We start from the raw sequence: 18,026 nt of genomic DNA, 5'->3' as shown, positions 1-18,026 counted from the left end.
TGGTTTACTGAGCATTTTAAGCTACTCCTCTGCTATGGCTCAACTCACCCCCCCCCCCCCCCCCAAAATCTGTATTTGCATTTAGTTCAATACAATAAAGTTTACAAAGTAGAAAGAGTTCTCAGTATGAAAGAGGAACCCAAATATTTGTAATTAAACAACCACAGTCTAGTGTAGAGAGCTTTCACCTGGCATGTGGAAGACCCAGCTTCAAGTCTTTGGTCGTTCTACTTTGAACTAGACGAACAGTCAAATAATTGGGCTATATAGTCAAATGATTGAGCTATTCACAGTTCTGACAAAAAAAAAAATCCAAACAAAAACCCTACCCAAACATCCTAGAAAGTTTCTTAGTATTTTCCAGTTGAAAACTTTCAGGAAGGTGCTGGCTCAAGCTACAAAACTTTGGAAAAGAAACCTATTGGTAAAGGAAATGCAGCAGGTAAACCATTCAGCTCTGACTAACTTGATCAGTTGAAGAGATCAACACATCATCAGTTTCTTCAGCAACTTAAGGAAACATTATTTCCCCTTTTTACCTTCACCCTCCTGAAGAGCTTTTTGATCACCTACAGCTTCAGGAACCAACTTAGCATAGGAGTGTTTTTCACTGGAATCAAACTTCATAGTATCAAAGTATACAGACCCATTTGACACGTACCTGAAAAATTAAAGATCATTACTTAGCTAACTTTCTACCAAGACTTAACTGAATTTTATCCCCCAAATCACTGTCTTAAGTTTAAGTTCACTAGTGAAACCACATAGAGTATGGTACTGCTCAGTACTGTAAAGATGACTTAGGTGAGCCTAAGTTTCAATGCCTTACCATAAAAACTTCAGACAAATCATTGAAAGTCAGAATAAAATTGATCAAAGGGAAAACAACTAACATCTTTTGTTAAACTCTTAAGGAGGTGAGGCGTCAGGTAACAGTCCCAAGAGAAGAAATACCTACAATACTTCTGGTTGCTTTTAATATTTTGCAATAATATAATATGAATCGTGTTTGTTTCACAGACCATTTTGTCCTCCTTCACTTTGCTAATTTTGTCTTGCTACAGCCATAATAAAAACTCTGACACAAAGGTAAGTTTCAGGACCACCAGGAATACTGATAATTCAGTGCAAATAATTTTGAACTATCCTCCTTTTTTTTCCTTTTAAAGAAAATTTTAAAATGCATGTTCTTCTTTTAAACCCACAAGAGAAATTATGGGAGTCTGAACCATAGGTTTGCTTTTTTCACAATAAAAATACATCCATGTTGAAAAATTGAGGCTATTAATAGAAAGAGAACTCAAAAATTGCAAACAGAAATCTGTCTTGATACTTAGGAACTTCTGGAGTATTAGCTTGGTTTTCACAAATATTAGACAATGGCAGAAAAACAGTTCATGATTACTTTGAGGTTTTTAACATGTTGTTTACAACTGATTTCTAGGCATCTGCTCAGGCATCCATTTTTTAAACACCTTGCTGAAGGCCAGGAGTCAAATGCAGTTCAAGTGAATGGGACTTTGACTATTTATTTCTATGAACAAGGATTTCACCCTATAAGTTTAATACTCAACTTCTCTCTTTGTAAGGCATCACAAGAAATATAGAATAGCACATTTTCATCATGTGAGAAATAACAGGCCTTTTGCAAAGGAACCTGAAGTTTCTTTATTTGATGAAACTACTTCTGGAAAAGACTACTATTGCATATGAAAATAGAGAAAATAATTCACAGTTAAGTGTTGAAACCAATCATTCTAGCTCTGATACAGTATGAGTGCACAACAAAAGCATCCAGTAGCAAACTTACCCATAACCATTATCCACAATCTTTTTCACAAAATCCACAATTTCTGGCACATATTCACTAACCCGTGTTAAAACATCTGGAGGTAAAACCTGTAGATTAAAGGTAGAATTTTATTAATTCTAGAATAGATACAGGTAGAATATATATGCAAATATGCACTAAATATATATTTGTTACACATTGGTTAAAAATTGGCTCAAAAGCAAGTGACAGTAGAATCTAAGACTCCTATTTCAAGCTTTCTGCTCTGAAACAATGTGCTGTGGCCATTTTTTCCTCAGCCTTTAAAGCAACATTAACAACAAACTACTGCAGGAGATGTCAGCTTTTCCACTTATTCCACTTCTGACAGGACAGATAATAAATCCCTCTGATTTGCAGGTAAATAAACCTTTGCATATGACACGGCATTTCATCTGTAACAGACAAATCTGTCCTTGACTGTTATCATCACATAATTTCTCAGTGGCTGAAGACTGGGAAGTAGTCGGTCTAAATGCTGAGGTTGGCAGGGCTTCCTTGTGCAGCTAACAGACTATCTCAAACTTCTGGATCAGTTTATGGTTATAAGCCCATGTTACATGAAGGGGAAGGGATGGAGTGCACACGTCAAACCTGATCACCAGTTAACTGGCTCTGGTAACATGCACAATGAATTTGAGATTGTTGGATGGAAACAGAACATGTGCTGATTTAACAGCTACATGTTCACATTAAAGGAAATATTTTATCAATATGGTTGAAATATGAGGTTTTTTTGAAAGCTATTAAGGAGCTAAATTGTATTCTGGGTATTATGAGACATGGCACATACACCTATAGATCAGAAAACAGTTTGTTTACTTACATTGAGTGCTTCCATATCTTTATGAAATTCCCCTTCCCAGAATTTGGGAAGCTTTGAGAATATGGAATTGTCAGTCACCTGACTGCCAAATTTTGTGTCCAACCACTCAGACAGCAAATCTTTGGCTTCTTCCAACAGTATCTGTAAAACAATAATTGTAAGTGCAACAGATCAGACTTGCCCTGTTTAAACTCTGCAGAAAGATTCTATTCTGAACAGAGGGGTTTGCTTAAGGAAAAAGACCTTGGCTATGAATACAGAGTAATCTGTGCTTGTACCAGATTTTTATCATACTGCCCTTCCTAAATATGGATGAAACAAACAGAGGAAGGAAGACAAACTGGTAAGTGATGTCTGCTTTGATACCAGTCACTTAAAAAGGCATGCGTAATTTATGCTGTAAACACCAGATGGGACCTGCAGTTATATCACATCATTTGTTCCCCCCATTACTATTGGGTAATCCTAACAGAAGCCTTACTGTGCACATTGCTAAAAAGTGTCTGAAAGACTAATTTGAACACCAGCAAGGATACATTTCAGTCTTATATTAAAAGATGACATTTAAAAAATAATAGATATAGCCCAGAAGGCATGATTGCTTAGATTTTAGTTGTTTTTAAAATTCTGTTAGGTCAGTATACACTTTTATAAAGACACCATATATTAGAATAGCTGGACTTTTTTTAAAAAGGTAATTTAGAGAGAGTCTTCTCAAGAAGGGAGCATGTACCCTATGCTTCCTACAGTAGTTATCACGAATAATCTGAAAGCAAGAAAGCATGAAACCAAATTACTAAAAGACAGTAGTCATATTGCCTGACTTGGTTACTGGGACAGTACCAAAGTCCGATAAAGTCAACAGGATTGTTGTCACTGAATGTAATGGTCTTTGGATAAAAATTATCCTGAGCATAATTTTGGGGGGATGTACTTTATTCTCTGATCAGAGACAGAAACACTTGTGTAGAAAACTGCCAGCAGTACTGGTATGTCATAAATGCATGTTCAGTAGTTTATACTGAAACTAATTTATCAAGACAAAAAAGTCAAAGAGAAAGTCTAAATATATGCAAGAGAAAAATCCCATTGGAAAGGTGAAAATGACTGAGTAATTATCACAGTAGGAGGAAAGAAAAAAAAAAGTCATTGATAAAAACAGCATCCAAAACTGATATAATTGAATTCAAGGATGAAATTTCTTGTATTGAATGCAAAGTACTGAAAAGTCCTCAGGCACACCATCCCTCTTTTTATGAATAAAAACTTCCATAATGTTTCAGGGAATTACTACAATTTTAAAACCCATAGCAATTATAAACCAAATATAATTTAAAAAGGAGCTCTAACTGACCTCATGACATCTGTTGATCTCTTCTGCAGGGAGTTTTGTTCTCACAGCTTCTTGTAGAGGGTCAAAAGCAGACTTCACTGCATTTTGAATTCTTTCCAACATTTGCTTTTTATCTGGGTCTGTTGTCTCATTTAATTTAACTGAAAAGAGCTACAATTAAAAAAAAAACATTTAGAAAGCAACTTTCAGTACAGTAGTGCTATCTTCCATACCCAATATATTATCTTAGCTACATAGTACCTTGCTAGTGATAAATAATACATTATGCCATATATAAAGCTTTGATATCAAACTACTAAAATATACTCCTCATCAGAAATAAAGGTGAAGGCAAAACAATTCAGTTCACATCTGAATTCAGTTTTTCAGAAAGACTTTACAGATTATTACATCGTCATCATTACTGTTGTTTAGGAGTTTTAATTTTCTATGCAGTTCATAACCTTAATTACACAGTTGATTACGACAAAACTGAAAAGAAGAAGCTTTAATGTGAAACACAGAGAGTTTAAATGCTATGCTTAGAGAATATGTCAGGCAATGATAATTGGGCAAAATTTCACAGAATCACAGAATCACTAGGTTGGAAAGGACCCTCCAGGTCATCAAGTCCAACCATCAATCCAGCGCCACCATGTCCCCTAAACCATGTCCTGAAGTGCCACATCCACACGCTTCTTGAACACTTTCCAGGCATCCTATTCCTGGGCCTGTATTCAATTCATTAGACTGATAATCTCTTTGAGATCTGTAGTTCTAAAAATGCCCAGAGAATCACCCTCCCCCACCTTTGGTCCAGAACACACAATTTCTTAAATCCCTAAGGCTTTGGAGACTTTTTGCTCTTTCCAAGGCCATCAATGGTACAAAAGAGGAATCTCACAAGTTTTAAAAGATTACGGACATACCACCATTTAAAAACTATTTTAAAGGGTTATTTTTAAAGTTTGAATTCTAACACACAAACATCTAAATGCTTTTTGAGCTTTTACCCCAATACCCCAACAACAATATACATGCACTCAGGAGTTCTATGGACATAAAAATCAGACATGCCTTTTACACAGGTAGTTCTTGTCAATTCTAAAACAATGGAAAAATCAGTGATGTGCAGTTCCAGTAACATTCCTAATTTATGTGGTACCAGTTCAATAGAATAACTGAAACAAACAGAAAGCTTACGGAGGTAGCGGTCAGAGGCATTTTTTACATTCTTTGCTACATTACTGAGTAAGAACCAAAGACGCTATCAGGGATTAAATACCATGCCCACCTCTGAGGCAGTTTTAACATCTTCAAGCAGCTGAGCTGGTGCTAATTTGTTCTCCCTATACCGTTCAAAAAGGTAATTTTGTCTTGCTCTCTTGATGATCTACAAAGCAAAACGTGAAAATATTTCTGTGAAGCAACACATAGCTACAGAAAGTGCAGCTAAAATCTAACTCTATTACCTACCAAAGGCTTTTCAGAATCCCTATAAATTTGAGAAACTACAATAATTACATGCAGTAATATAAATTAAACACACCATACATAGTTAATCAGCTATCTCAACAACAGACAAACAAAATAAGTTATCTTTATAAAATGCTTAGTCTTCATTATTTATGACAATACTCATTTATACACAAGAATCCAGGCTTTGCTACCACAGAAATGCTACAAAACTGAGAAAAATCAATTACTTTGTGTACAAAATGTATGTTTAAGTTAGTAAGTGTAAGATTTATCTTGGCTTATCAAATGGCAATTACATATAACTCTCTGACTTCCATGCTCAAAGTACAGTATTTTAGATTGCAATTTAAAAACATCTTACCTTATCATCAATATCTGTAATATTCATACAATAGAAAATGTCATATTTAAAATAATCCCTCAAGATTCTTCTCAGGATATCAAATGAGATATATGACCTAAAAACATAAAAGGTATAGGAGTATTTTTAGTGAACACCTCAAGCCTATTTCTTTTCTATGCACTAACTACTTTAATCTCAGAGTCAATAATTTTAGAGTGGTTTTAATTTTCCCTCATAGTAAGTTTTTAATCACACAATGACATATTATAATATGCTTTTAATCTTAAATCTCAAGTGTTGAGTCTAACAAGACTATTTTATAGTAATACACTCATCTAAATAAAAATCCTTTTTCTATTAATCTTCTGGTTCCAATAGGCACTGTTATTACCTATACCAAAATAAGGAACTGCAGTACCTGGCATGTCCCATGTGAGAAGCATCATAGACTGTTGGGCCACAGCAATACCACAAGACCTTTTTTCCATTCTGAGGCTGAAATATTTCCTTAATTGAAAGGGAAGATACAGTGATCAGAAGAAATTGAAGACATGATCTTGGGCCAGTAACACCATGTTTGGAAATTAGAACATGAAAACATGGTTTATAATTACAAAAAAGGAATGGTTATTCCACTCCCAGTTTTAGCATAAGAAGAGATCACCGCTAGCTTTATCATATAAGAGAGATAACAGGGTGTGGCTGTTTGTTATCTGCACTCTTATCAACCATATCAGATTACAAAGATTTCGACTAAGCAGGGCATTATTCAAGCTCATTTGTAAAAGGCGAGATCAGGCTTTCTTTTGCATTGAAAAAAGGTTACAGAATATAATAATTTCACACATACTTGGATATAACTTTAGTATTCTTAGTATTTCCTCACTTCCCCAAAGGATCTTTAAACAAGACCACAAGAAGTTTTACCAGTTCATACTACAATTGGCAAGACTTTTTTTTTATACTGACATATATATACATTATATATATGTATACTGACAACATCTAAACAAGGAAACTGTGATTTTATTCTGTTCACATTGCCTATACTTATGTGTATTACAGTTGAACCCCTGGCTATTTTGCATGATGATAACTTGCAATTGTGAACTATATATTATGCAATATAGACATACATGCACACACTTGTAGTACATGTATATTTATTGTGTATATTATAACACTTGCCTCAGCAAACACACTTGACTGACACAGCATCTCTGGCACGTGCTTGTTAACATTCCAAAAATTCAACCCAGAAATGTGTCTACTGATAGGGTAAACACTTAAGAAACAAACATTTGATAACTTCTCTATCTGTGTTTCTATGGAAATCTCCTTTTTTTTTTTTTTTTCATTTAGTCACCTTATTGCGAGTCAGACTGTTGTAGAGGCAGAGCCTAGAATGTTTTGTCCCTTCAGGGGGAGACCAGGGGGGCTGTACACGCTTGCCTTTACCTAGGAGAAAAAATAGTTTAAAGAGAACTGAAAAGGCACTTTCCACAAACAGATCTGCAGTATAACATTTTCTCCTTATCACATCATTAAGTTATTTAAAAAGAAAAAACCCACATGATTAGACAAAGCAGCTCCAATCTCAGTAATCCAACTATTTCTGTTAGAGCTTCCTACAAAGCCACTAAAACCAAAGTAAATTATTTCAATCGAGTTTATTTTCTACTCTCTGACTTGCCATTCCTATTAACTTTTGATCCAAGTAACAGGAAGGAAGAGGGTATAAAAGTGAGAGCATGCAACTCAGTTAAAGCATTAAAAAGAGTTTTGAAATTTAATGTATTATTAATAAATTCTTATGGCAGTCCTGGGCTTTCTGCAATGCCACTGATTTTACTGTGATAGCATATCACAGATCCTACACAGAATTTCAAAATATCTCCAGAGACCAGCATTAGTCTCTAGAGCCAATATTGACAGAATGTGTGTACTCAGGGTGAGAGGGAGGGGAGATGGAAAGCTTTAAAAAGAACCTCAGCTTTTTATCATACATTGTTGCTATGTACATGAGGCATTTTTGAACAGTCATTTACCACAAACATGCTCCAATTCAGCAAGAAGCTAAATTTTGCCATTAAAGAGAGCAGGTAAAACCCAGGGTAATATTAGTGACAATATTCTTGTATTTGTTTTCTTTTCAATTTTTAAGAAGCAACATAAGTGTTAAACTTGTGTTTTTTTCAAACAGAAGTATGAGTATGTCATGTGTTGAAGAGTTGCAGTTTGCTATGCACAGGGCTGCTTACAGCTGTAATGGTGTTAAACCAATTATCACATTAACTAGGAATGAAAGCAAACCAGGAAATTCAAAAATACAGAAAGGCTGCCAGCTTAATACACACAGCACTGTCTTTAGGAATTCTCATGGTATGCATTTTAACTGCAATTAAAATATTATACAAATTATTTGTTTTGACAACAAAATTGCCTTTCTGATCCTGTGTCTCAGAGTGCTTTTTATTAACTCTGTTTCCCTGATATCTTCATAGGAATGTTTTGGCTGAAAACCTTCAAGTAATACAAACATTCACAGTATAAAAAAAATTAATCTCTTCCTCATCTTCCTTTCTTTAATAACTGCCTAAATAAGAAAAGAAGTTATTAACTATAATACTCTGTCTCACAAATGGACTCCATGTAAACTCCATGTTATGGATCCACGGAAATGTGTTTATCCTAAACATTTCACTGTATGAGGTATTCCTGTTCAGAACACCTCAAGTTCAAGAGTAGTCCATCCATAACACAGACCGTATACCCAGGTATGGATTTGTTTACTCTTTGATTTACAAAGATTACGCTGGCATGCTTAATTGCGGCTAACATTTCCCTCAGGGAAGGAAACCTATGCGGGTTAGTGTAATAAAAGATAAATCTGTAAAGCTTGCTTTACTTACAACCACACTAAACATATGAAAAAAGCCAGATACTGCACCCTAAAGTTCTCAGCTTGGGAGTTAGGTGTTACATTATATCCACTACATGGACACCAAGGGCAAAGTAAAAGCCATAATGTTTAATTTGTTTAAATATATCTCTGCCAGTTACAGTCTTCCCCCTGGTTGAACTGAAGTTCATTTGCTCTAACCCACCCCTGGAGCTCCCTGATACACCCAAAAAACACTAATATCCAAGGTCTAAGAAATGTAGCAGATTTACACGTCATTTTCATAGTGAACACTGCAGAACACCATTTCAGGACTTTTTATACATATGCACAGATTGTGAAGATAAGAAGACATAACCCTTCAGAAAGAGAAACTTAACATCAGAGATTTCATAGACAGGAAAAGAGAAACCTTATCTCTTATTGCTCCACCCTGATCCATGAAATTCTGCAGACAAACTGTAGTTAGTGGCATTAAATCTGCTATCAGAGACAGCGGTACAGCTGAGATTCCCTTCACTGTGAAAGGAAATCAATAACCAGCACAAACACATGCACACACACACATGTATACTGAATCTACTTGCAGCAGTCTGATTTTAACTGCTGGTCTGCTCGAAATTGACAACACATATGATGACAGGTTTTAAGAAGATGGCATTGGAGTAATATTAGTCAACAACCATCAGCAAAAATGACAGACATTATGCATTCATTCATAGATATTGCAAGCACTACACAACAGCTCTGTGTTATTATTATTAATTATTTCATGACTCCCTGCACAAGGATCTCACTACAATGCAATTAAATTAGACTAGCTCATTGGAAAACAACTCAGGAGTGTGATGCAGCTCCCAAAAATGCCAGCACCCGTGCTTACACAATAACCTAGATTAACCAGTCAGTATTTCCTCAAATCCTCAGCAATACCTAAATTACCAGGGTTAAAAAAGAACCCCAAACATTCTTTCTGAAATTCAGTGTTAATAACAATCGTAAAAGGCAGTATTCAGTTAACTTTATTATGAATTTGTATATTACACAACAGCTGTTTAGTCACCCTCGCAGGGGAAAAAAAATGGACTGAGCAAATCCTGGTATTTTAGGGAACAAGCCAAAACCCACATATTCTTTTACGATTCAGTGGCTAGCTTTTTAAAGAAAATACACATAATCGAATTCTGTACACTGAGGAATTTTAAAATCAAAGAAATGTGGAAACAGAGCTTTAACATTCAAATAGGTCAGGATCTATCAATTACACAGTAACTGTATGGAAGAAGAATTTAATGACCTTGAATACAAGTTGATACAGTAAATTTTAAAGCGTGCAAGAGAGTATGAAAGAGAACTTCTAGGAATTCTCAGCAATAAAAACCAATACAATGTCAGCTAGTCTATAACCTGTGCACCAATTTTGTATTACTCACTTGTTTGAAGTTTACAAGGCTCATTTTTTTCATTGCTGCCATCATAGATTGCTTCTATGTGTCTGTACCACCGGACAACATGGATATACTGGTCCACAGGTGGCCCCGAAAACTTTCTGAATACCTCCACATCTGCATGTGAAAATGTGAACCCCTGGATATAACTACGAGTGCTCAGGTACTCGTTCAAAGCCTTCACCCTGGCTTCCTCTTCACTAATGCTCAGAATAAAACTGTAGCTGGAAGCTGTAAAGAGAGGCACAGGACATTTGGTCAGCATTAAAAGAAGAAGGAGATCCCATGACCAAAATATATCCTTATACTATACATCTCCCCCTCTAAATTAACTTTGTCAAATGATAAGAAATTTGAGAAAAATATATTTAATACAAGCTATTGAATAACTATACATTTCCTATTAAGAGGATTATATTTATGCTGTGGTTTTTTTGAGGCATCTTTACAAAAAGTGGTAAGGACAAAAGCACAGGTCCTTTTCATGAAGAAATATCATTTACTTGAAATTGGAGAAAATTCTTCACCTACAGCAAACCTAATCAGTCACCCTTTTCCACACTGCTAAAACACCCATCTTGCAAATATTTAATATGATTAATTTTATACACTGTGGACAGGCTGTGAATATGTCTACTGAAGTTGAGCATATCCTTAAATCTCTGCAGGACTGGTGCCCGTATGCAAGCTCTCAGCATGACACTCAGTTACTCCTACTTGCTCTAACAACTCAAAACTTAAGCTGTTGTATATTCCCATACTACTTCACCACTTTCTCTCCCCTGACATATGAATAATATTTAAAATTAGTAAAATTGACACAAATTAACAGAAAGCATATTAGATCATGCTCTTCCCTCACAATTTTTTAATTCCATGATTTATTTTGTATACCTGCAAAGCAGGTTCAATTAAGTCTCATCTTTACAAATGGAAGGACATGGAGGAAGCGGCGGAAGGGTTCTGTGACTTGGTGGGGATGCTCACAGTAACGGCAAGCCCTGTGCAAGCCAGTGGGTAGAAAGCACTGCGGAGGTTATGGCATCTGGGCTAGCACTGACATTAGGTAAACCTAGCATTCATATTTTCCTACAATGATTCAACGTTTCTAACTCCATTCATGTTCAAAGTGCTGTATAAACATTAAGCCTATATCCTGCTTACGTAGTCAGCCAAGAAGGTAATTTAAGATATAGTCAAGGTCATAGTGCAATAAAATGAGAGAGGCAGTAGGAGAAAGCCTGTCCCTGCTCCCAAACTCTGACAGAGACCACTGCCACAACTGTTGGTTCTTACATTACTACAAAAATCTTCTGCACGAGTAGTTCCCAAAGTATTGGAGGTGGTCACAGACCAACGCTCTTGGAAAGGGAAAAATGAACGGAGATGAGGAAGTGATGGCTAGGAGAGGATGTGAGGAACTGCAGAATCAAAGTCAGATTCCTGTAAAGTCTCAATCAAGGACTATCCATGTTATTGTTCCATATAAATACCATATAAATAAGGAATAACAAGTAAATAATGGTTCAAAAATCAGACCTTATGGGCTTGCCTTACCTAGCTGAATGGGATTCAGCTTCGGTTCACATAGTTGATTTTACTATAAAATTTTCAGGCTCCTAAATATTTACTGATGCTTATCATCATAGAACTTCACATGTTTATACACATGAAATAGTTTGAAATATTTATGTTCATTAACTATGGAAACCTAAGACATATATCTTCCTTGAATGTGAATTTTGTATCCATGAATCATGTGAGGGAAAAGGAAAAAAAAAAAAAAGTATTACAGGAGTGATCTGTGTAGAAATGAAACTGTATCTCAAAGAAAAGATCTTTAAACATCTATTGCAAGGAAAGCAACACACAATTTGCAAAGTATTATTAGGGTTATTATGACCATTATTCACACACCAGGCTGCTAATGGGAAGCAACTCAGTGTATCTGAAACAACGTTAAGTGCTTTCCAACCACATCTGTAAACCAATCTAAAAGGGAAGTTGCTCAAACTTACACACAAATACAACAAAGATGACAGAACTCAGACAAGCTAATTTTGGTAAGAAGAGATGGCAAATGCTGCCCGGGAATGTTGGTACCAGCTCAGCCATGATAAGCAGAGCAGCCAAAATTACTTTGAACAGTCTCTGCACACACATTAATACTTGAAATTACAAAGTTTGACATTACGTGTAGTTGCAAGAGCAACAAGCAGACTTTAAAGTGTAATACATCAAAGAAACCGGTTAGCCCAGGGGACCTAACAGGAGGATGTCTTTATGTTGAGACTGATCACTGACTCAAATTCAGCCCAAACTCACGTCCGTGACTGCACACCACAGTAAGTGCAGTACAGCATGAACACACCTGAGCAGCTCTTGACAGGGTTTCTCAGGGCGCAGCAGAAGCTGAGCCACAGCAATCTCAAGCTCCCAGCAGGTTCACTGTACCAATACGACTTTCCCACATTGGTTTCACAGGCTGTGCTGAGCTCCAAACTTCCTTTTCTAGACTCACAGCTACTTTTCAAACCATGACAGATAGCTTAAAGCTAGCACAGGTGTGTTCTATCCTCTGCTGCAGTCAGATGCAGAGATACAAGCAAATTTGCTGTGTTTAAGAGCACACTGAGTTATCAGTGCAACTCTGAAATACCTCTAAGTATCCTATTTCAGTACATACAGGACAAAATCATTCTCACTTCTGGCATTCTTGTGAATAGCTCCAAACTGGACTGAACTAATGAAACAAAAGCTCTTCTCCTGAAGCACAGGGTGCTCTCCTGGGAAGAAAGAATGAATATGATAATGCTGCCTTTTGGGAGGCAGTATAGCAGGGGACCATTTAATTGAAAGCAAAAGAAATCAGTCAAAACTATCTTTACATAAAAGTCTGTTCCAATTTCATTTATATCACTACTAAAAACTAAAGTAGTAAATCTACAGAATCTTGTTCTTCCATGATTTATAACCTGCACCCTCAGTTCTACACCCCTCCCCAATGTCTCACAATGTCTTTAATTCATCACACACTCACACTGAAATACTTCCTGGTACCTCGCAAGTGCTTCATCCCCCTTCCCCAGGCACTTTAGTACTGCCATCCTCTCATACAGCTCCAACTCACCGTTGCTCAGTCTGCCAACTATGTGCAAGAGGCAGCCCACTGTCATGAGAGAGAAAGGCCAATAGACACATATAGCTCTGAGTTGCTTTAGCCCTGTTGCTTTAGGAAAACAGGCTAAGATGAAGCCCTTTTCTCTGACTGCAATTTTTTCCCCTTCCCAAACAAAAATTACAGTTGCTACTACTCAATTGCATTTGGAAGTGTCTTCTTAACAACAGAAAAACAGGAGTATTAAAGAGCTGTTGCATAACACTGAATGTTAACTCAGGTGAAAGGAATGGTCCATAGACACCCAATCAAGGGCAACTCAGTTCAGAAAACAAGCACTGAGCACAAGTACTGGAGAGGTAGCAAAATAACCTTGAAAAATCCTAAGAATTAATGTTAATAATGTAACACTCCCCGCACGTTAAAAAGTTGTTTCAGAAAAATTCCACTGTAGACATTAATAGTTCTCATACAATAATTGCCAGTGTATGATCTCTTTGGGCAACATAATTGTCACACATTCTTCTTTCCATGCATGGAGTGCTTCAGTGACTACTAAAGGACACTGGGAATTTACCTGCAAGACTGCAGCAACACACAGACTCAAAGACATAAGATCACTTCTACATTTTATTTGCACACAAAATACCTTTTGAAGTTTAATCAAAATGTGTAACCCACACAATATCAAATCTGATGGAAATTTTTCACTTTTATTAACTTGAAAATGGAAACATCTGTTCCTTGAAGGTGTTGACAGCAAAGTAAATACAGAAAAGCCATAAAGTAGGCAGTAAGCTAGCTGACACGAAAACAGGGAGTTACTTTGCTTCAGGGAAATATTAGGTTTCCTGGGCTTCCCTGAACCTGCTAACCTTGTCAGTCATAATTAGATGACAACTGAAATGTTCTGGGATTTCTGCGGAAGCATTCTCTGAGAAGAAATCTTAGATGTTTCTGAATATTTTAAAATGTCATTTCTCTTCCAACTTGGCTTTCACAGATTTAAAACAACTTATAAAGGATAAGTGTAACACGCCTCATTATTAATATGGCTCCAAATTGGCCATTTATCATTCTGACTGGCCATTCTGGTAGCTTTGGAAAGAAGTCCAACTATCTGCTCAGCCAAGACAAATTATCCTTTTCCATAAAAATTCCGGAAGAACTGAACCAATGCACCTATCCCATCTATGCAAGACAACAGCATACACACAGAGAGACAGGGAGACAACAGACTTTTGAAGATTCACACATGAGGATCAAGAGGCTTTTAGCAGGGCAGGATTTTTAAGATGGGAGATTCCCAGCAAAGAAGAGCTTCTCAGTCCTTGTCACTTTAGTCCTGCAAGTTCCACTTCCACTTTTCCTGAACTGAAACTAAATGTAACAATCACAATCTAAGTAAAAAGCAAATCTATTTGTCCATTAATAAACTTAACTAAAACGTTTCTTAAAGCACTCCTGAACTAAGCCTCTGGTGGGGTTCTCCCCCCCCCGTAACTAAGATACTGAAAACACATCTGAAAAAGCCAGTCCCTTGACAAGAATAAATGTTTCTGAACTCCCTTACATAGAAACACTACTTGTGATGAACAAACAGGAAAGTAACTTTCAGTAACAAAGAAAAAGGCACAAATCCTTGAATCTACAGATCCTTAACTGGAATGACAGAAATTTCCAACCCCTTACATACCATAATGGTATTTCATACTTGTATGACTGGTATTCCAAGTTTCCATTTGCTACAGTAGTGCCAAAAATTACAGGACTACCCTAGCCCTCCTGACATATGGAAGAGCGCAGTATAACCCATCATTAAAACACAAAAACAAGTCCAGAAAAGTCAAAAAGTTCAGGCATGAGTTCAAGGAAGAGCACAGATGACTAGGAAAGACAGTAAGGGAGACAGAAGCAGGCAAAGGAGAGCAGACGATGCGGTGATAAGCGTACAACTGACTAAGCAGCCTGGCAGCCACCTAACATCTCTTCGAACCCATCAAGCTAGAGAACAGCCGTTTCCAAACTTCAGTACTGAGCAGCTCTGGGTTTTTTCCACAAATCACAATGTCTCATCATTAACTTTTACATTAGAGGCAAGGCATGATGGGGATCACCTCCCATGGTCTTGCAAGGCACCAGAGGTCCTCCAATCCATAGGCAACAATGTGAGAGGTGCAACCAGCACCTATAGATCCACATTTCCCACTACCCCACGCACGTACAGACCCGTTCACACACCGCACTTCAAACTCCTCAGTCCCAATACCTTGAAGTGGCAGCAGGTGCTGCTTACGTGTCACCCACCACCGAGGGACACAGGTGACCTCTTCAGGGACACTCACCCAACAATGGGCGTGGAGGGCTGATTTCACATGTCATTTCTGTCCCAAGCACGTCGTGATGGCTGATGGCTGCCTGCCTTGCACCTCAGGGGCCTGGGGCGGCGAGGCCGTCGCTAGGGTCCCCTCCAACGCACCTCATCTACTTTGGAGGTGTTGCTAAGGTTAAGTCAGCCTACTCCCTGTGTCAAAACTGCTTCCATAAAGAAAAAAGATGGGTCACCATCATAAGAGATTCCCATCTGAAGGCAACAGAAGTCCCAATATGCAGACCAGACCCACTTCTTAGGGAAGTCCGTTGACTCCCTGGGACACAGATTAAAGATGTGAAGGGAAAGATTCCTACCCTGGTACGGCTCTCAGATTATTATCCAGTACTGATTTTTCAGGTAGGCAGTGAGGTTGCAACAAGAAGTCCAAGGGCAATCAAGAGAGACTTCAAGGCCTTGGAATGACAGGTTAAGGGATCAGTAGTGACCTCCTCTATCCTTCCAGTTGCAGGGAATTATGAGGGAAGAAAGAGGAAGAGCCAGCAGATCAAAACCTGGCTACAAGCCTGGTGGCACTGGCAGAAGTTTGGGGTTTTTGTTCATGGGTCAGTTTACACGCTGGCAACAGATGGGGTACACCTGCCTCAAAGTGGGAGAAGGATCTTTGCACAGGAGTTAGCAGGGCTCATTGAAAGGGCTCTAAACTAGGTTTGAAGGGGGAAAGGGATAAAACCAGGCTCACTAGAGATAAGCCTGGGGGCAGCACGCCAATATTTGAAGGATGGTTTGCTAGCGAGGTCCTTCAATCTTCCTTCTCATTGGAGGTAGGGGATGGAGATCCATGCATCACCAAAGACACAAGGGTTATTGATGTGTTAGAAACCATGGAAGTGCCTGAGAATGGTCACACAGGAATTAGGGTTTCTCCCCACAAAAAGGTGGCAGGATCAAGAGCTAAACTGAAGTGCATCTAAATCAATGCATGCAGCATAGGCAAGAAACAGGAGGAGCTGGAAGCCATTGTGCAGCAGGAAAACTATTATATAATTGCCATCACAGAAACAGGCACATGTTTGATATGATAGGGTGACTCACACAACTGGCGTGCTGCAATGGATGGCTCTAAACTCTTCAACAGGGATGGGAAAGGAAGGAGAGGCAGTGGGGTAGCCCTGTATTTTAGGGAGTGTTTTGATTGTCTAGAGCTTAATGATGGTGATGATAAAGTTGAGCATTTATGGGTAAGAATCAGGGGGAAGGCCAACAAGGCAGATGTCATGGTGGGAGTTTGTTATAGACCATCCAACCAGGATGATGAGGCAGACAAAACATTATATAAGCAGCTGGAAGAAGCATCACAATCACTAGCCTTGTTCTTGTGGGGGACTTAACTTACCAGATATCTGGAAATACAATACATCAGTGAAGAAACTGTCTAGGAGGTTCCTGGAGTGTGTGGAAGATAACTTCCTGACACAGCTGGTAAGTGAGCCAACTACGCAAAGCAACCTGCTGGACCTGTTCTTTGCAAACAAAGAAGGGCTTGAGGGTGATGTGACAGTTGGAGGCTGTCTTGGGCACAGCAATCATGAAATTATAGAGCTTTCACTTCTTAGAGATGTAAGGAGAGGGGTCAGCAGAAGTGTTACCTTGGACTTCTGGAGGGCAGACTTTGGTCTGTTTAGGAGCCTGGTTGAGAGAGTCCCTTGGGAGGCAGTCCTGAAGGGCAAAGGGTTCCAGGAAGGCTGGACATTCTTCAAGAAGGAAATCTTAAAGGTGCAGGAGAAGGCCATTTCCATGTGCCAAAAGACAAGCCAGTGGGAAAGAAGACTGGGCCGGCTGAAAAGAGAGCTTTGGCTTGAACTCAGGAAAAAAAAATTAAGAGTTTAAGTTCTTTGGAAGAACGGGCAAGAAACTCAGGACACTTCTGCTTCATCAGAAGCAGCAGGCACCAGAGGAGGACTACAAGGATGCTATGAAGTTACGCAGGGAGAAAATTAGAAGGGACAAATACCAGCTGGAACTTAATCTGGCTACTGCCATAAAACACAATAAAAAATGTTTCTATAAATACATTAGCAACAAAAGGAATGCTGTGGAGAATCTCCATCCTTTATTGTATGCGGGGGGAAACATAGTGACAAAGGATGAGGTAAAGGCTGAGGTACTTAATGCTTTCTTCACCTCAGTCTTTCATAGTAAGAAGACCAGTTGTTCTCCAGGTACCCAGCCCCCTGAGCTGGAAGGCAGGGACTGAGAGAAGAACTGAAGCCCCCATAATCCGAAGGGAAATGGCTAGCAACCTGCTACACCACTTATACACAAACAAGTCTATGTGGCTGGATGGGATCCACCCAAGGGTACTAAGGGAGCTGGCAGAAGTGCTCATCAAGCCACTCTCCATCATGCATCGG

The 18,026-nt window shown here is 38.2% G+C and overlaps 1 protein-coding gene across 1 annotated transcript in view; it reads right to left on the bottom strand.

Moving 5' to 3' along the window:
* Positions 1 to 18,026, bottom strand: part of CARS (cysteinyl-tRNA synthetase) — a 54,251-nt gene that overhangs the window by 20,514 nt on the left and 15,711 nt on the right. The window contains exons 2-10 of the mRNA XM_010289930.1: positions 10,148 to 10,393; positions 7,179 to 7,270; positions 6,231 to 6,319; positions 5,831 to 5,927; positions 5,285 to 5,383; positions 4,012 to 4,161; positions 2,658 to 2,798; positions 1,811 to 1,899; positions 540 to 661 (exon numbers count right to left, since the gene is read on the bottom strand). Coding sequence (XP_010288232.1) covers positions 540 to 661; positions 1,811 to 1,899; positions 2,658 to 2,798; positions 4,012 to 4,161; positions 5,285 to 5,383; positions 5,831 to 5,927; positions 6,231 to 6,319; positions 7,179 to 7,270; positions 10,148 to 10,393 — 1,125 coding nt within the window. The remainder of the gene's footprint in view (positions 1 to 539; positions 662 to 1,810; positions 1,900 to 2,657; positions 2,799 to 4,011; positions 4,162 to 5,284; positions 5,384 to 5,830; positions 5,928 to 6,230; positions 6,320 to 7,178; positions 7,271 to 10,147; positions 10,394 to 18,026) is intronic.

This window comes from Phaethon lepturus, unplaced genomic scaffold (assembly GCF_000687285.1).
Source record: "Phaethon lepturus isolate BGI_N335 unplaced genomic scaffold, ASM68728v1 scaffold10706, whole genome shotgun sequence".
Lineage (NCBI taxonomy): Eukaryota > Metazoa > Chordata > Aves > Phaethontiformes > Phaethontidae > Phaethon > Phaethon lepturus.
This window is presented reverse-complemented; position numbering and strand designations above follow the sequence as displayed.